The sequence below is a fragment of the Littorina saxatilis genome, unplaced genomic scaffold (assembly GCF_037325665.1).
Source record: "Littorina saxatilis isolate snail1 unplaced genomic scaffold, US_GU_Lsax_2.0 scaffold_1349, whole genome shotgun sequence".
Classification (NCBI taxonomy): Eukaryota; Metazoa; Mollusca; class Gastropoda; order Littorinimorpha; family Littorinidae; genus Littorina; species Littorina saxatilis.
The window spans coordinates 5,470-24,874 of record NW_027126658.1 but is presented as its reverse complement, the minus strand read 5'-3'; the positions used below and the strand labels follow the sequence as shown (position 1 = coordinate 24,874).

General features: G+C 43.9%; 1 protein-coding gene across 1 annotated transcript; it reads right to left on the bottom strand.

Annotated features, from left to right (window-relative positions):
* Window positions 1-369: 369 nt before the first annotated feature.
* LOC138955155 (uncharacterized) lies at window positions 370-6,805 on the bottom strand. Its single transcript, XM_070326818.1, has 4 exons — window positions 6,395-6,805; window positions 3,265-3,565; window positions 2,107-2,302; window positions 370-1,172 (listed from the first exon to the last, which is right to left on the bottom strand). Exons 1-4 carry the CDS (start codon window positions 6,507-6,509, stop codon window positions 1,011-1,013), a joined length of 774 nt encoding a protein of 257 aa, XP_070182919.1. The 5' UTR covers window positions 6,510-6,805; the 3' UTR covers window positions 370-1,010.
* Between the last annotated feature and the right edge of the window lie 12,600 nt (window positions 6,806-19,405).

The window sequence follows — 19,405 nt, the reverse complement described above, 5'->3', positions numbered from 1 at the left end:
GAAAACGATGTTACCTGCTGACGAACAATCAGCCATTTTTTAAACGTCACTTTGCAAATTTACTTTAAACGTCTTCAAGTCGTGTATGTGAACAACCCTAACCCTAACCCTAACCCACAATCAAGTCGTGTATGTGAACAACCCTTTAGTATGGTACTAACCCACAATCAAGTCGTGTATGTGAACAACCCTAACCCTAACCCTAACCCACAATCAAGTCGTGTATGTGAACAACCCTTTAGTATGGTACTAACCCACAATCAAGTCGTGTATGTGAACAACCCTTTAGTATGGTACTAACCCACAATCAAGTCGTGTATGTGAACAACCCTTTAGTATGGTACCAACCCACAATCAAGCGCAAACACGTTTCGAAAATAAAAATGTTTTATTTGTAAGTTGCAAAACAACATAAATGATAAGTTTGAACAAAACAACATAAATGAAAAGTTTGATCACTTCGTTGAATACCACTGCTCTCATTGGGACGATACTTTTGAAGACAATGAGATATGCATGATTTTTAGGATGAAAATCTTGTATTTATTTGAAACCCTTTTCTCTAAGTTGCCCGGGGACTGGTTCAGCACAACTTCTTGTTGTTTGTTTTATCCAGGCTCAATAATTGAGCTTTTTTATTGAACATTAATTTAGTATTGAAGCGAAATGAATTTTAGACTGTAGTTTACGGTTTTTACCCCATACAACAAAAATCAGTTCGGGTAAAATGAATGTAACACGATGTTTCGGTCAAAAGAAAAGGTGGTAAGAATTCTGAGATCAATGTATACCAGGCTCAAACTATATCTAATTCAAGTGACGTCAAGGACTAGATGACGTCATCATTGATACAATGCATGACGTCAGGATTAATTGACTGAGCCTCAAAGATTCATGAGGCTGTTGATGAAATGGGTGCTTTTGGATACAATGCGTGAAGCCAGAGTTAAGTAATTGATCCATATCAGCGTGGAGCATGCTCGGCACATCGATGGTGACGTCACGAAGGGTCACGGTGACGGATTCATCAACCTGTTAATGAAATCGATGCTCTTCATGCAGAGCCAGCCCTGGCCCTGGCACGGTTTGTAGACAGGCATAGAAACCTCCACACAGCCCAACTCCGTTTGTAAGTCTGCAGACACCAGCTTAGTTGTCACGAAGTAGTTGTTCTGCCAGAAATAAGGAGACATGCTTTAGTTAGTACTATTGGTGCTATGTTAATGCTTTAGTGAGTATTAATAATAATAATAAGAAGAAGAACATTTATATAGCGCTAAATCAAAAACTTTCGTTAAAAAGGCTTGCTCTAAGCGCTTGACATCTAAACTAAAACGTCATTCACACTCTTTACAATGATGTACAAGAACTTCATGTCACACTCTTTCATTCAGTATAGCACCATTCACACAGTTGTTATTGGTGCTATGTTAATGCTTTAGTGAGTACTATTGGTGCTATGTTAATGCGTTAGTCAGTACTATTGGTGCTATGTTAATGCTTTAGTGAGTACTATTGGTGCTATGTTAATGCTTTAGTGAGTACTATTGGTGCTATGTTAATGCTTTAGTCAATACTATTGGTGCTATGTTAATGCTTTAGTCAGTACTATTGGTGCTATGTTAATGCTTTAGTGAGTACTATTGGTGCTATGTTAATGCTTTAGTCAGTACTATTGGTGCTATGTTAATGCTTTAGTCAGTACTATTGGTGCTATGTTAATGCGTTAGTGAGTACTATTGGTGCTATGTTAATGCTTTAGTGAGTACTGTTGGTGCTATGTTAATGCTTTAGTCAATACTATTGGTGCTATGTTAATGCTTTAGTCAGTACTATTGGTGCTATGTTAATGCTTTAGTCAGTACTTTGGCTACTATCTTATTGCTTTATTCATAACTATTGCTGCTATCTTAATGCTCTGTTCAGTACTAACGCTGCTATCTTTACGCTCTATTCAGTAATATGGCTGCTATTTTTCGATAAAACAAGATATGTGTATATCATTTATGTTGCTGTGATCCATTGCGGGATCTGAAGCACCAAGCAAAGTAGTGATTAACCATTGATCCTGAAAGAGAGAAGACAAGAAATCAAGGGTTTCTTTACCGTGTTGAGAAAAAGATCCATGTCAGTGTGGAGCATGCTGGGAACATCGATGGTGACGTTACGAAGGGTCACGCTGATGGAACCGGACAGAGGACAGGTGGTATTCAAACCAGCGGACGTTAAGGCCTTGACCGCTTGCTGCGTGACGCGGGACGACGTGTCGCTGAGTGTCAGCATGTCGCACAGCTTGTAGCCACTGCACGTGACACGGATGGGCAAATTAGTGACACGCTGCTGTCCCCCACTCTTCTGGCCTGAGGGAGGGAGGGAGGGGAGACAGACAGACAGACAGACAGACAGACAGACAGGGACGGAGACAGTCAGCCAGAGGGAGAGAGAAATAGAGGGTTAGAGACACAGTTGAGATTGAGATGAACAGTAGAAAAAGAGGGGAAAAGAGAGAGTGAGAGAGACTCTGAGAGGTTATGTGATCCATTACAGTGGCAAACATGTAAGCGGGCACGCACGCACGCACGCACGCACGCACGCACGCACGCCCGCACGCACGCACGCACGCACGCACGCACGCACGCACGCACGCACGCACGCACACACACACACACACACACACACACACACACACACACACACAGACAGACAGCCAGCACGCACGCACGTGCGCACGCACGCACGAACACACACACACACACACACACACACACACACACACACACACACACACACACAGACAGACAGACAGACAGACAGACAGACAGACAGACAGACACTGACTGACTGACTGACTGACTGACTGACTGACAGACAGAGCAGGTTGATGCCTTTGTCTTGTATTATCTTTTTTTCCCAATGTGATTCTCAAGTAAGATTCAAAGACGTTTTAATTCAAAAAAGAGGAAAATTAACTATCAATTAATTAAAAGGGAAAAGTAAATTTACTTTTGAATATTTACAGATTTTAGTGTTTCACAGCGATACTTGAAACTTGTGTCCTGTTACTTGGGATAAAGACGATCGATCGACACAGCGTACTTCTTTGTCAAATTCCATTTCGTACATGTTCTGCGAGTGCCAACATTGCCAATATTGAATGCCAGACAAATCGAGTTGAAAGTTCGTTCTATTTCTTCCTAACACGTCAATCAGTGTGAGCACTACGTCATACTTATGACATCACAAAGGGGCATGATGACGACTCACCAGCTCCCTCCTTGCTGTGGAAAGCAGGGTACTGTTCTGTTGAATCCTGAGAAACTGGAGGAGGTCTCTATGTGGAAGGTGATGAGAGCGTCATCGAGCAGCGTGGGGCTAGTCGGGCTAGTAGGGCTGGTAGGGCTGATAGTGCTGGTTGGTTTGGTAGGGGTAGTAGGGCCGGTAGGGCTAGTGGGGCTGTTATGGCTAGTAGGGGTCACCTCCAGCTCCTTGATGGTCAGTTGACCAGGAATGTTCAGCGGTGACGTTACGTCCAGATTGGTCACCTGGAAGATGCTGTTGCTGTTGCCTGTTGCCACGGACAACAATGTCAAAGTTAAAGGCCCACTACGCTTTGTGAAAACTGTTCGCCTCATTGTCTCAGATCTGGCCACGGTTTTACATGGGAAAAGAACATCCCTCCATTTGGTCCCAGACCCAATATTAACAGCCTGTATGCTTTCTGCGCAAGGTGGTATTTTTTGTAAAGGATTAATTTCTTCAAAGGCACTGGTGCCTTTTTCGGAAATGAATTAATGAAAACATCACAACTCACCAAGGCAAGTAGCCATGATGGCGATTGTTGGTATATATGAGACCAAATGGAGGGATGGACTTATACCATGTTGAAACCTTTATAAATGAAAAAGGGTGGAAACGTCGCTGTTATTTATATGTTTCGTCTTTTTTGTTCACACGTGAGTACAGTATTTGTTGGTCTTTGTATTTTTCGCTCTTACGCGCAGTCACCGAAGTTCTGCTATGTGAGAAATCGTCCAGTGGTCAATATGGTCATACAGAACATTAAAATGGTCATACAGAACATAAATATGGTCATTCAGAGGATTAATATGGTCATACAGAGCATGAATATAGTCATACACATAACTAATATGGTCATACAGAGCATGAATATAGTCATACACATAACTAATATGGTCATACAGAACATAAATATGGTCATTCAGAGGATTAATATGGTCATACAGAGCATGAATATAGTCATACACATAACTAATATGGTCATACAGAGCATGAATATAGTCATACACATAACTAATATGGTCATACAGAGCATTGGTACAACCAACCAACCAACCAACCAACCAACCAACCAACCAACCAACCCTAATTAACCAACCAACCAACCGGCAAACCAACCAACCAGCCAGCCAGCCAGCCAGCCAGCCAACTAAGTGACTAAGTAAGTAACCAACTAAGTAACCAACCAACCAACCACCCAGCCAACCAACCAGCCAGCCAACTAGCCGACCGACCGACCGACCGACCGACCGACCGACCGACCGACCGACCGACCGACCGACCGAAGAGTATTTACAATACACTATAAACAACACATCAACGCAGTGTGTACATATATGATTGTAAAAACAAAACTGTCCTTATGTGTCAGAAACGGGGGGAAAAAAAGCATTATGAATGGCATGTTTTGTCATGAAATAACCGTTCCAATCACTGAACGTTCTTGGATTTTGATTCTCAATTTTTAAACGTTAGCAGTCTATCTGGTTTTGGAATTCATACAAGACTGTGTTATTTGACATGCCATGTGTACAGACTGTGTTGTGTGACATGCCATGTGTACAGACTGTGTTGTGTGACATGCCATGTGTACAGACTGTGTTGTGTGACATGCCATGTGTACAGACTGTGTTATGTGACATGCCATGTGTACAGACTGTGTTGTGTGACATGCCATGTGTACAGACTGTGTTGTGTGACATGCCATGTGTACAGCCCGTGTTGTGTGACATGCCATGTGTACAGCCCGTGTTGTGTGACATGCCATGTGTACAGCCCGTGTTGTGTGACATGCCATGTGTACAGACTGTGTTATGTGACATGCCATGCGCACAGACTGTGTTGTGTGACATGCCATGTGTACAGCCCGTGTTATGTGACATGCCATGTGTACAGACTGTGTTGTGTGACATGCCATGTGTACAGCCCGTGTTATGTGACATGCCATGTGTACAGCCCGTGTTGTGTGACATGCCATGTGTACAGCCCGTGTTGTGTGACATGCCATGTGTACAGCCCGTGTTGTGTGACATGCCATGTGTACAGACTGTGTTATGTGACATGCCATGTGTACAGACTGTGTTGTGTGACATGCCATGTGTACAGACTGTGTTATGTGACATGCCATGTGTACAGACTGTGTTATGTGACATCCCATGTGTACAGACTGTGTTATGTGACATGCCATGTGTACAGACTGTGTTGTGTGACATGCCATGTGTACAGCCCGTGTTGTGTGACATGCCATGTGTACAGCCCGTGTTGTGTGACATGCCATGTGTACAGCCCGTGTTGTGTGACATGCCATGTGTACAGACTGTGTTGTGTGACATGCCATGTGTACAGCCCGTGTTGTGTGACATGCCATGTGTACAGCCCGTGTTGTGTGACATGCCATGTGTACAGACTGTGTTGTGTGACATGCCATGTGTACAGCCCGTGTTGTGTGACATGCCATGTGTACAGCCCGTGTTGTGTGACATGCCATGTGTACAGCCCGTGTTGTGTGAGATGCCATGTGTACAGACTGTGTTGTGTGACATGCCATGTGTACAGCCCGTGTTATGTGACATGCCATGTGTACAGCCCGTGTTGTGTGACATGCCATGTGTACAGCCCGTGTTGTGTGACATGCCATGTGTACAGCCCGTGTTGTGTGACATGCCATGTGTACAGCCCGTGTTGTGTGACATGCCATGTGTACAGACTGTGTTGTGTGACATGCCATGTGTACAGCCCGTGTTGTGTGACATGCCATGTGTACAGCCCGTGTTGTGTGACATGCCATGTGTACAGACTGTGTTGTGTGACATGCCAGGTGTACAGCCCGTGTTGTGTGACATGCCATGTGTACAGCCCGTGTTGTGTGACATCCCATGTGTACAGCCCGTGTTGTGTGACATGCCATGTGTACAGCCCGTGTTGTGTGACATGCCATGTGTACAGCCCGTGTTATGTGACATGCCATGTGTACAGAGTGCTTGGTTCAGACTGTGTTATTTCACATGTCATGTGTACAGAGTGCTTAGCCAGGTTCAGCCCGTGTTGTGTGAGATGCAATGTGTTCACAATGAAAAGAGACAATCCTCAAACTCACCACAGTCTGACCACGTAAAATTTTGTATCATGAGCGACGCTGTTGCTGTTGACCCTCCGCCGGCCATCGCCAACACAGCAACGACAACCACTAGCATCCCAGCAACGACTCGCATCGTCAATCCTCCTTTCGTTGACCTCTCGTCTTCTAGGGGCAGAATGCTGCTGTCCTATGTTACTGGATTTAGTTGGTTTTTTTAGCTTTGATCACCCGTTTTATTGCAACCCTAATAGTACTGTGTCCGTAAAACACAAACCCGTGAGATAACCCTAACCCTAACTGCATGTGAGGTACACAGGGCCGAGGTGCACGGAACAAAAGTGGATGCCAACCAAACCGGAGAGAAAACAAACCGCTGCGTCTTATTGGTTGAAATCACAGCCAATCTCAATGTTACCCAATCCAACACCTCAGCTGTCTCCCACCCGCCCGGTTGGTAACTTTTTTGTGCACCTCAGCCCAGATAACCGCCGACAGGGTCACCCTGTGTCGCTTGCTATCTTTGATTTTGCGACTTGATTTTGAATTAGTGGGGTTGCCGTTTTCTTCCTGACACAAAAGGAATGTTTTATGTAGGAACAAGCCCTGGCTGGATAAGGGCCTTATCAGGAAAGCAAAGTGTATCTGTGTTAGTAGGTTTGTGTTGTAAACGTAAGCTTAAATGTAAACGGTAGGTCAGAGTCGAAACACGTTTTTTGTCTGCTTTCTCTCTCTTAGTTTGGAAATGTAAACACGAGATAAGGGAAGCAATCAGAATATTGTCACTGATGTACCACACGTCAAATAACTTGGAGAAAGCATATTCCGGGTCTGTTGTCGGTCCTCTAAAATAAAAAAGGCACAGACAGACAGACAGACAGACAGACAGACAGATAGACAGACAGACAGACAGACAGACAGACAGACAGACAGACACACACACACACACACACACACACACACACACACACACACACACACACACACACACACACACACACACACACACACACACACACACACACACACACACACACACACACGAACGAACACACACACACACACACACACACACACACACACACACACACACACACGAACACACACACACACACACACACACACACACACACACACACACACACACACACACACACACACACACAAGAACACGATGTATACAAATCATGACATTAGAAAATTCAAGCAAACTAACCGATCATAGTGATAAGAAAAAGTACACAGTCAATAACAACAACAACACTTGTGGTAACATGTCAAGTGTGAAACTAAACGTGTCCAGCTTGTGGGGCGATATTCTGAAATGTTCGCCACTAGTACACAACAGTCTCTGCAATGTACGGCCCCCGACGTGAGCGGACACCTGACATGTACGGACACATTTTCTCGGCACGGAGTGTTTTCCTTTTATATTTTCCTCCTTAAACGGACACCTGCAAAACGTGGACGCGGACACTCATTTTCGGTCCCAACAGCAGGTCATACCTGCAATGTACGGACAGACCATCGTCAGATTTTCACCACAACACAATCGATAACAGAGCAGTCCGGCTCTTGGTACAAAGATCACAGCCGCAATGGCGTGATGATGACACTCACTGATAACTTGAGTGCACGTGTACCCATCAGGAGGAGGGGGGTAGTTTTGGTCAGGAGTGGAGTACATGCGAAGATGCCAACATGAAACTGAACTGTGCTCTTTATGTCTGTTGGACGTAAACAACAGAAACCACAGTCGATGAAGGTCCTGAGCGAAAGAGAGTGAAAAACCGGCCACAGTTCTCAGCATCGTGTGTCTGTGTGTAACCTCTTTTATTGACAAGATACTCTTGTTTCCCCTCAGCCTTGACCAGTGAGTCGGTTGCCTAATTTGTGAACCCTTGAGTTGTCTTGCTTTGTCAAAAGTTACGACACAGTCAACTGGTTTTTGCTCTGAGTGAACAGTGCAGCTGGCCTCTCTGGCCACAGCCCCAAACATAACATGGCTGGAGGGAGTGAGAGAGAGGGGGGATGGAGGGGTAGCTGGCTAAACTCTGTGGGGTGTCCGGTGTCACTGCATGTCAGCAGGAATTGATTGGAGAGAAATAGAGAGGTGCACATAATTTGCAAGCATCAGTTATCACGGCTTGGGGTAGACATTAGTAAGGGAGACTGGGAGCTGTGTTATGTACAGTGTATTTGCGACTGAAGAGTGAAAAGCCACTGCCATGCCACATGATCGGCATGCAGTCAATAAAGCCAGACAAGAAGAAAATAAATTATATGATTATGACATGCAGCTCTATCTGCTGCTATTTATTCCAACTGGTTTTCAAGCTTATTCTTGCTAAGCATTTGCACACGCTGCTCTGTGCTGTGTTTGTGTGGCTGCTTTCGTATGTCAGTGCATGGTGAGTGTGTTCACTGCCTTGAGGATTTATTTTATTTCTTCTTTTCAACCCTTTTCATGCAAATCATTTTTACATAACGTTTAAAGAAGTATTAGGAGTTTATTGTTATTGTTTAGTAGCCACAAGAAGTGATTAGCATAGACTCAATCCTGTTGTTTGTGTGTCTCTGTGTGAGTGTATGGGGGAGGGGGTGGTGTGGTCACCCCTCCCGTGACCGGACACGGACCTGCAATGTACAGTTTTGCTATGGCCCAAGGGTGTCCGCTCATGAGAGGGACTGCTGTACCTTTCGGCTAACCCGAAGTTCCCTTAACAGTATTATGACAAGAAGGAAAGTACTAAGGCAACACGGGGTACTACAGTTAACTATTAAAATATATCATGTAGAGAACCCATTCCATTCGGTCAAAATACTGTCATGCATCTTCAGTAATCGGCAGTATTGGTTATAATTAATATTTGGAGATAACGAGTGCCAAAAACCCTAATCCATCTATCTAATCGATACAAGTTCGTATCAGTCGATATATATGTCTCAACAAATTCCCCAACTTTGGCCTAACCCTAATATACTGTTCAAAAAAAGAAACGCATAGCTTGTAATATTTGGTTAATTTAGTTATATGGCTACAAGGATATCCACCAAACTGCAGAAAATGTTTATCTGGTCGTCGACCTTTCGTCCATTGCCACAAGTGAGCTCTGCATGTGACGCATGCGTTATCAGTGGCTACAATGTCAAAATTGCTCATTTGGCATGACCACTCGTCATGCTTCAGTGTAATCACGTGAAACTCGGAGAATATTGAGCTCTCACCATGTCTTCCAAAACCCATAAAAGCGGATTGTTCGCCACAAAGAAATCAGACGACAATTCAGCGACGAAAGATGGGCCGATTGAGCAGAGAAGACCGCCAAATTGCATTGGGTCGTTTACAAGCAGGCCAAAGTCAAAGTGCAATCGCCAGGCACTTCCACGTGTCCCAGAGCACCATCAGTAGACTGTGGGTCAGGTTTCAAGCCACTGGCTCCGTTGCTGACTTGCCACGAGCGGGAAGACCAAGGGCGACAACTGCTGCTCACGACCGCTTCATACGGCTCTGCCACCTCCGGAATCGTTTCCTGTCGGCCTCATCTTCTGTCCAGGCTCTCCCCGGGCCACACCGATTATCGGACCAGACCGTGCGGAACCGCCTGCATGAAGCTGCTTTGAGAGCTCGCAGACCTCACAGAGGAGCTGTCCTCACCCGCCGCCATCGCCAGAACCGAGTGCAGTGGGGCAACCAGCACCTTCGCTGGACCGTCCGGAATCACTGGAGACACGTGTGGTTCAGCGACGAGTCCTACTTCCTGCTCCAGCGACATGATGGTCGGAGGAGGGTCTACCGGAGAGTAAACGAACGTTACGCGCCCAACTGTGTGGATGAGGCACCCGTTCATGGTGGTGGAGTCGTCATGGTGTGGGGGGCGATCAATACCGCTGGAAGGAGCACCCTGGTGCACGTCCAAGGGCGCATAACTGCCCAGCGATACGTGGAGGAAATTCTGCGCCCACACGCCCTTCCTCTTCTGGCTGACCAGGATGCCATATTCCAGCAGGACAACGCTCGCCCGCACACAGCACGACTCACCACCCAGTTCCTCACCGACCACCATGTCCAGGTGCTTCCCTGGCCATCCATGTCACCAGACATGAACCCGATAGAACACCTCTGGGATGAATTGGACAGACGTGTGCGCAGGCGAGAGGAAGCGCCGGCAAATCACCGCGATCTATTGCAGGCACTTCAGGAGGAGTGGGACACCATCCCACAGCAAGATATCCGGCATCTGATCCAGTCCATGCCCAGAAGGTGCCGGGCAGTTGTTGCTGCTCAAGGCAGTCACACCCCCTACTGACTTGACAGCCTCGGCACCCAATCGTATTGATTGACTGATTGATTTGAAGATGCAAATGAACTGTGTGTGCATTCAACTGTGTCCATACCAAATTTCAAACAAATAATCTAAATATTGGATTTTCTGTTAATTTTTTCGAAAAATAAAACAAATTTGGCAAGTAGCAACTATGCGTTTCTTTTTTTGAACAGTATATGTATGTTTGAATACGTATTGAAAATATCGTGCAACCTTTAATAAAACCCAAAACGTGCTAACCCCAAAGGCGCGGGTACTTTTTAGAACAGTGATAATGTATAAATCGTCACCGTTGTTTATGAGGCAGATGACACGAGGGATAATGTATTAATCGTCACCGTTGTTTATGAGGCAGATGACACGAGGGATAATGTATTAATCGTCACCCTTGTTTATGAGGCAGATGACACGAGGGATAATGTATTAATCGTCACCCTTGTTTATGAGGCAGATGACACGAGGATAAAACAAGCACCCGGCCAAAATACACGTTACTGATAATTATTGAGAAACTCACTTAACCAGAAACAGACCTGTTTACCCCCCCAAACGGACACGGGTCAACTTAATGTGCAGACCCAGAGACGGAAGCCATGTCCCACCCCCGTGTCATCACAATGGCACGTAAAAGACCTTGGTCATTCTGCCATAAGTGCAGGTGGCTGAATACACCTAAACACGCAGACACCTGGGTAGCGCGACTCCGTTGCTGCTAGCTTTCCACTGGGAGGAAGCGACCCGAATTTCCCAGCGATGGGACAATAAAGTAATGAAAATGAAAATGAAAATGAAGAATGAAAATCAGGAATGCAACTGGTACTTTTTCGTAATTTGAGGCATCTTTGAGTAATCTTTTATATCAACCATAAACCAGCTCGAAAACGATTAAACGACACGTTAATTCGCGCGCTACCATGCAAAACAAAGTACAAAATTGATAACCATGTTTAACAGTATTGTACTACACACACAGAAGCTCGATCACACACACCACAAACACACAACACAAGACACCTGATATATATATGCAAGTTAACAAAGACAAGTTTACTTTATCTATAAAAAAAAACAAGTCGCGTAAGGCGAAAATACAATATTTAGTCAAGTAGCTGTCATTTTTCAGCAAGACCGTATACTCGTAGCATCGTCAGTCCACCGCTCATGGCAAAGGCAGTGAAATTGACAAGAAGAGCGGGGTAGTAGTTGCGCTAAGAAGGATAGCACGCTTTTCTGTACCTCTCTTTGTTTTAACTTTCTGAGCGTGTTTTTAATCCAAACATATCATATGTATATGTTTTTGGAATCAGGAACCGACAAGGAATAAGATGAAAGTGTTTTTAAATTGATTTGGACAATTTAATTTTGATAATAATTTTTATATATTTAATTTTCAGAGCTTGTTTTTAATCCGAATATAACATATTTATATGTTTTTGGAATCAGCAAATGATGGAGAATAAGATAAACGTAAATTTGGATCGTTTTAGAAATTTTTATTTTTTTTTACAATTTTCCAATTTTTAATGACCAAAGTCATTAATTAATTTTTAAGCCACCAAGCTGAAATGCAATACCGAACCCCGGGCTTCGTCGAAGATTACTTGACCAAAATTTCAACCAATTTGGTTGAAAAATGAGGGCGTGACAGTGCCGCCTCAACTTTCACGAAAAGCCGGATATGACGTCATCAAAGACATTTATCAAAAAAATGAAAAAAACTTTCGGGCATTTCATACCCAGGAACTCTCATGTCAAATTTCATAAAGATCGGTCCAGTAGTTTAGTCTGAATCGCTCTACACACACACACACACACGCACGCACGCACGCACGCACGCACGCACGCACGCACGCACGCACACACGCACGCACATACACCACGACCCTCGTTTCGATTCCCCCTCGATGTTAAAATATTTAGTCAAAACTTGACTAAATATAAAAAGAACAGTATTCAGGGGCGGAGCAAGAGAGCCAGAGGGGGGGGGGGGGGGGGGGGGGACAACCTGGGGTCCAGGGGTCTGGCTGAAGAGTTTTAGCTATTTTATTAACAATTTGTGGCTTATCCTTGATTTTAAACATGATAAACTGGTGTCAGCAGCCACTCATTATTTCTTTTAAAGTTAGTATTAAATAATGGCAATTTATCTTCATTGATATCTGCTCCCGACAACAACACAAATTTCACAGACAGAAAATGTTTTTTGGTTTTTTTCCACAGACTGAATTTTTGTGTTTTTTGTTGCTTTTTTGACAACGGAACCCCTGTAACACCCCCCCCCCCCCCCCCCCCACCCCATCCCCCCCACCCCATCCCCCCTACTCCGCCCTTGGACTATTTTCAGTCAAGATGCATGTGAACAAAACCACCTTACATTGTGTCACATCAGACATCCTGCATAAAACCAGTCATAATAACTCTCTCCAGAAGCTACCTTTAATTTTAGAGGACCGATTCGTTTATTTCATTTAAAAATTTTGTTGTAAGTTTTTCGATTCAAAGAACTGTGATCTTTGCTATATTGGAGAAATATTAATGGAGATCAGTTTTAGACTCAGAAAGACTTGAATTTCGGCAACAGCGCAAGTCACTGATGAGCGCGACCATAGACCTACATCTATGTCTCTGGCGCGACTGACCGTAGTGAGAGATCGGTTCGCGCAGGTCTGGGAGATTCTATGGAAGTAGAGACCTAGGTCAAATAAACTCGATGCGAAGCAGGCTCATGTTTTGCCAAACATAATTTCGTGTTTTTGTTTGTTTCCATGTTCATTTGTGTACTGCATTTTGTTAAAACTAATGCTGCGTCTAACCTCGGGACACGTGCCGCGACGTGACTCGTATTCTAACTGACTAGCTTTGTTGTTGCACTGATCTCAAGTCGATCACCAAAATGAATGTGGTTCGCTCTTCTTAAACTTCACCAGACACCGCCACTTGACTTAATAGTTTTGTCGATATTTCGCTTTTTGGGTTGGCATTTCGTCCCCACCGAGATCGGCCCTATATATTACCCTTCGGACCAATGTCGATCTCAAAACCGCGGAATCCGACAAATACCTTGCTGTGCACATGCGCAGAAAAGGCTGTTTCGGTCAGCCTTGAAATCACAGTCCTGTGGCCGGTAATATGAACAGCGTATTTTGGACGGTCGAGCAACCACAGTCGACTGACTGTCAAGTCAGTTGACTGCAGTCTGCTGACCGGCCGTGTTTTGACGGGTAATATGTGCAGCGCGGTAGCACTGACAGTCGGCTGACTAGACAGTCAGCCGCTCAGTGGTATTTTTAGAACATTACAACAGTTCCGATGTAAACATCGGTCCTGTTTTGGCGGTACCGGTATCTAAATTTCGGCGCCGACCCTAAACTTTTTTTTTCCAAACTCAAATTTTTTTAATTTTTTTTGGGTGGTAAAGGACAGGGTGAGAAAATTTGATCATTAAAAATCTGAAAAATGTAAAAAAAAATATTGTTTTTAGAAAACGATCCAAATTTACGTTCATCTTATTCTCCATCATTTGCTGATTCCAAAAACATATAAATATGTTATATTTGAATTAAAAACAAGCTCTGAAAATTAAATATAAAAAAATTATTATCAAAATTAAATTATCGGAATCAATTTAAAAACACTTTCATCTTATTCCTTGTCGGTTCCTGATTCTAAAAACATATAGATATGATATGTTTGGATTAAAAACACGCTCAGAAAGTTAAAACAAGTAGAGACACTGCGGTCGATCGACCGAAAAAGGTGCCTGTAAGCCCAACCGCAGTCGGGCGACTGTTTTCAGTTGGACCGGCAGTTGTTCGCGCTCATATTACTGACTTTTGCGGTTCAACGTCGACCCACCGTCAGTTTCATGGTCAGCCGACCGATGACTAGCTACATATTACCGGACCCTGGTGACTACCACAATTTCGACTTCGAATTTTCACGCACGAAAAAGGTCATCTTGAACACGCGGCCAGTACAACTGGCCTTGACACGGAACGATCCAAGGGGGGCAATCTCAGTCATCTGAAAGAGGGAAATCCAAACGCAATCCGCCTTGTTCGATTTTATGGGCTTGGACGATAGAGAAAAATATGAAAAGCAAAAGCTGGAGTCCAGTCTGGACGAAACTGCTATCAAGATAGCAGAATTGATTTATTCTGAGGTTTTTTTAGCCGTAAGCGCCATGTTTATCGGAGCAGAAAACTCTTCCAGAGTGAGGCCCCTTTGTTGGTTTCACTGCGGCCGCATTGTGAACAGCAGTTATGAGAAATTCGAAATGAGAAATGGCGCTTACGGCTAAAAAAAAAAAAAACTCAGAAAAAAATCAATTCTGCGTTCCTGATAGCAGTTTCGTCCAGACTGGACTCCAGCTTTTGCTTTTCTTATTTTTCTCTATCGTCCAAGCCCATAAAATCGAACAAGGTGGATTGCGTTTGGATTTCCCTCTTTCAGATGACTGGAGATTTTCCCCCCTTGGATCGTTCCGTGTCAAGGCCAGTTGTACTGGCCGTGTGTTCAAGATGGAAAAAGGTTCTCTCGACCGCAATTTCCGGAATTTTCGGTAGATTTCCGTAATACCGGAATTTAGACCCCAAATCCGTAATAATTCCGGACAATCCGGGAGGGTAAACAGGTCTGCAGAAATGACTGGTGCTGCACCAGTTGTGACAGGAAATGACATCGGCAACCGACATAAACTGCCGATTGGAATTTGACCTGCAATGCTATTTGTATTCAAATACCGTGCAGCAACATGTGTGTTAGTTGACCCGTGATATGCAGTAAACATGTGTAAAAAGAAACTAACATCGCGCAAAAGAGGCCGGTGTCTTATCCACTAAGCCACTGCGGCCGTCGCCCCACTGTTTTTAATATGTTTTTGTTATTATTGCACTTTTGAATTTGATCAGAGGGAGGCATGGTGTAAACATTTTTCACTGCACGCACACAAAAAAACCGACCATAGCTTCATTGCATGTCGGCTTAAATGGCCACAAAGAAGACCAAAGATCATACTTGGTTTGTTTTATGAAAGAAAGACTAATCCCTAGCTATGATGAATTCGTTTAGCGCCAGACAAGCTTGGCTCTGTCTGTGCATCAAATCCTCCTAAAGTGTTGTGTCGTGTGGCCGGTACCACGTCAGGGCATTGATTTTCCAGCAGGACAGAGCTGACAGATCAGCTAACCCTAACTCCCCTATGTGTACGAGTTATGGCCCGAAAAGGCTGCCATTGTTTGCCTGGTGTCTTACGCGGCTGGGCCGTAACAGATAATAAATGGGTCGAGTTATGGGCGACGGTCGACGCTGACGCTGCAAGTTGTTGTTTGAGATTAACCCTGACCTACGCATATGAAAAGACCCTTGACGTACTTGTGAAAAGAAAAACAGCCTTGACCTACTTAAAATGGAAACAGCCTTGAATTACTTAAACAGCTTGACCTACTAACCCTAACCCTAACCCTAACCCTAACCCTAAAACAAACAACAAACAAAGAAACAAGAAACAAACAAAGAAAGAACCAAGCAAACATAGAAACAAACAAACAAATAAGAAATAAAAAAACTAACCTTGTCACTGCATAAATCCACGGTAAAAGTTGAGGTAGTGGTCCGAGGGAAGCAACTCCTGTCGAAAAACCTGTAAAAAAAAAAGCATAAATAAAATAGTTGAAATGCGAAAAAAAGAGCCAGACAAATTAAGCCAACGGTCTAAGGGGAGCAACTCTTGTGAGCAAAAATTGTAAGAAGAAAGCGCAATTAGCTCCCCTGACCAAAAGTTTTTGCAAAGAGGCTGAAAATGTGTAAAAAAAAGTGTAAAATAATCAAGAAGAAGGCTCTAAAATGTAATGAATGGAGTAATGTAAGTGCTTACCATGATAAGAAGTGCAAAAAAGGTGAAAACAAGAACAAAACGCCGTAAACAAACTCGGCGACAAAAATGGCGGCATTGTGATGATAGCGGTCCAAGGGAAGCAACTCCGACTGACTTTGGCAAGGGAGGCAACCACAAGTAAGCAACCCAAAATAGTGTAAAATGACGTGAAAAACATTATTTGCAGATTGGCGATTGGGCGGGTCATGTTTTGTGTATCTTTTGCAGATATTAACGACCCTCGCAGGGGTTTTCCGGGATTTTTCTGCCCTGCAATGCGCAACAACCCCCCAAAAATGTTGTAGCCCTAAAAATATTTGTACCATTTGAGAATATGAAATACGTAAATGCCCGATTCCGGAATAATAAAGTCCCATTCCGGAATTGTTGCTTGCCCCATTTGAGAATATTACTATTTAAGAATACGTGACCCATTCCGGAATAATAAAGTCCCATTCCGGAATTTTTGCTCCATTTGAGAATAACAAAGCCCATTCCGGAATTTTTCCTCCGATTGAGAATAACAAAGCCCATTTCGGAAATTTTGCTCCAATTGAGAATAACAACCCCATTCCGGAATTTTTGCTCCATTTGAGAATAGTTGCCCCATTTGAGAACAAAAAGGTCATAGTCATATACTACGTGAAATGGCTGGCTGGCTGGATGGCTGGCTGGCTAAAAAAAATGGGCTGGTTGGCTGGCTGGTTGGCTGGCTGAAATAACGGAATTGGCTGGCTGGTTGGCTGGTTGGCTGGCTGGCTGGCTGGCTGAAAGAAATGGGCAGGCTGGATGGCTTGCTGGATGGTTGGCTGGCTAATTGGCTGAAATAAATGGGCTGGCTGGGCTGGCTGGTTGGCTAAAAGAAATTGGCTGGTTGGTTGGCTGGCTGGATGGTTGGCTGGCTGAAATAACAGAATGGGCTGGCTGGCTGGCTGGCTGGCTGGCTGGTTGGCTGAAAGAAATGGGCTGGCTGGCTGGTTGGCTGGCTGGCTGGTTGGCTGGCTGAAAGAAATGGGCTGGTTGGTTGGCTGGCTGGCTGGCTGAAAGAACGAAATGGGCTGGCTGGCTGGCTGGCTGGCTGAAACAAATGGGCTGGCTGGCTGGCTGGCTGGATGGCTGGATGACTGGCTGAAAGAAATGGGCTGGTTGGCTGGCTGGTTGGCTGGCTGAAAGAAATGGGCTGGCTGGCTGGCTGGCTGGCTGGCTGGCTGGCTGGCTGGCTGGCTGGCTGGCTGGCTGGCTGGCTGGCTGAAAGAAATGGTCCAAGGGAAGCAACTCCTGTCAAAAAATCTGTCCCCAAAAAAACCGTAATTAGCTCCCATAAATAAAATAATTTAAAAGTAAAAGTAAAAAGAGCCAAAACTGTCAAAGGGGAGCAACTCCTGTCAGCAAAAACAGTGCTAAGAACACGTAATTATTTCCCCTAAAGAAAATAAAACATTTACAAAAATGGAACAAAACAATCAATAAAATGCAGCCAACGGTCAAAGGGAAGCAACTCCTGTCAGCAAAAACAGTGCTAGGAACACGTAATTATCTCCCCTAAAGGAAATAAAAACATTTACAAAAATGGGACAAAACAGTCAATAAAATGCAGCCAACGGTCAAAGGGGAGCAACTCCTGTCAGCAAAAACAGTGCTAAGAACACGTAATTATCTCCCCTAAAGGAAATAAAAACATTTACAAAAATGGGACAAAACAGTCAATAAAATGCAGCCAACGTTCAAAGGGGAGCAACTCCTGTCAGCAAAAACAGTGCTAAGAACACGTAATTATCTCCCCTAAAGGAAATAAAAACATTTACAAAAATGGGACAAAACAGTCAATAAAATGCAGCCAACGGTCAAAGGGGAGCAACTCCTGTCAGCAAAAACAGTGCTAAGAACACGTAATTATCTCCCCTAAAGAAAATAAAAACATTTACAAAAATGAGACAAAACAGTCAATAAAATGCAGCCAACGGTCAAAGGGGAGCAACTCCTGTCAGCAAAAACTGTGCAAAGAACACGTCATTATCTCCCCTTAATAAAAAAATTTTTTTTTTTTTAATTTGGGTTAGGTTTTTTTTTAATCCTAGGCCTGCGGCCAGGGGGAGAAGTATACCTGTAACACTTCAGAGTCAGACCAAATAAGAATTGAACCATTTGAGAACATCGCTTTTTTTTCAATCACTGTATCCAAGGCCTGCGGCCCGGGGGGTTGATATAGTACGATTTGCAAATCACACCAAATCAGAATAAAACCATTTAAGAATAAAACTTCGTGCAATTACTAAACATTTTAAAGAGTCAATTAGTAGCTACCAAACAACGTAATACAAGTAAATAAGCAATGAATTGGGTCATTAAGTAGGTCAGTTAAGTAGGTTAGTTAGTTAGTTACTAAGTCAGTAAAAAAGTAAGTAAGTAAGTAAGTAAGTAAGTAAGTAAGTAAGTAAGTAAGTAAGTAAGTAAGTAGGTAAGTCATTACTAAGTAAGTAAGTAAGTATGTAAGTAAGTAATCAGTAAGTAAGCAATCAGTAAGTAATAAGTAAGTAATCAGTAAGTCAGTAACTACGTAAGTAAGTCAGTAAGTCACTACTCAGTAAATCACTAAGTAAGACATTTGGTTGGTTGGTTGGTTGGTTGGTTGGTTGGTTGGTTGGTTGGTTGGTTGGTTGGTTGGTTGGTTGGTTCGCCGACTGGTTGGCTGGCTAGCTGGCTGACTAATTGGTTGGATGGGTAATTGGCTGGTTAGCTGGCAAATGGGTTGGCTGGTTATTTGGTTGGCTGCCTTATTGGCTGGCTGCCTTATTGGGTGGCTTGCTGGGTGACTGGGTGGCACCAAAG

Excerpts from the sequence above, each read along its gene's own strand:
- LOC138955155 (XM_070326818.1), bottom strand. The coding sequence starts at position 6,509 with ATGCGAGTCGTTGCTGGGATGCTAGTGGTTGTCGTTGCTGTGTTGGCG. Across the intron at positions 2,303-3,264 it reads CCACAGCAAGGAGGGAGCTG|TGGCTACAAGCTGTGCGACA; the intron begins GTGAGTCGTCAT and ends TGTCACGTGCAG. Across the intron at positions 1,173-2,106 it reads TGGATCTTTTTCTCAACACG|AACAACTACTTCGTGACAAC; the intron begins GTAAAGAAACCC and ends TATTTCTGGCAG.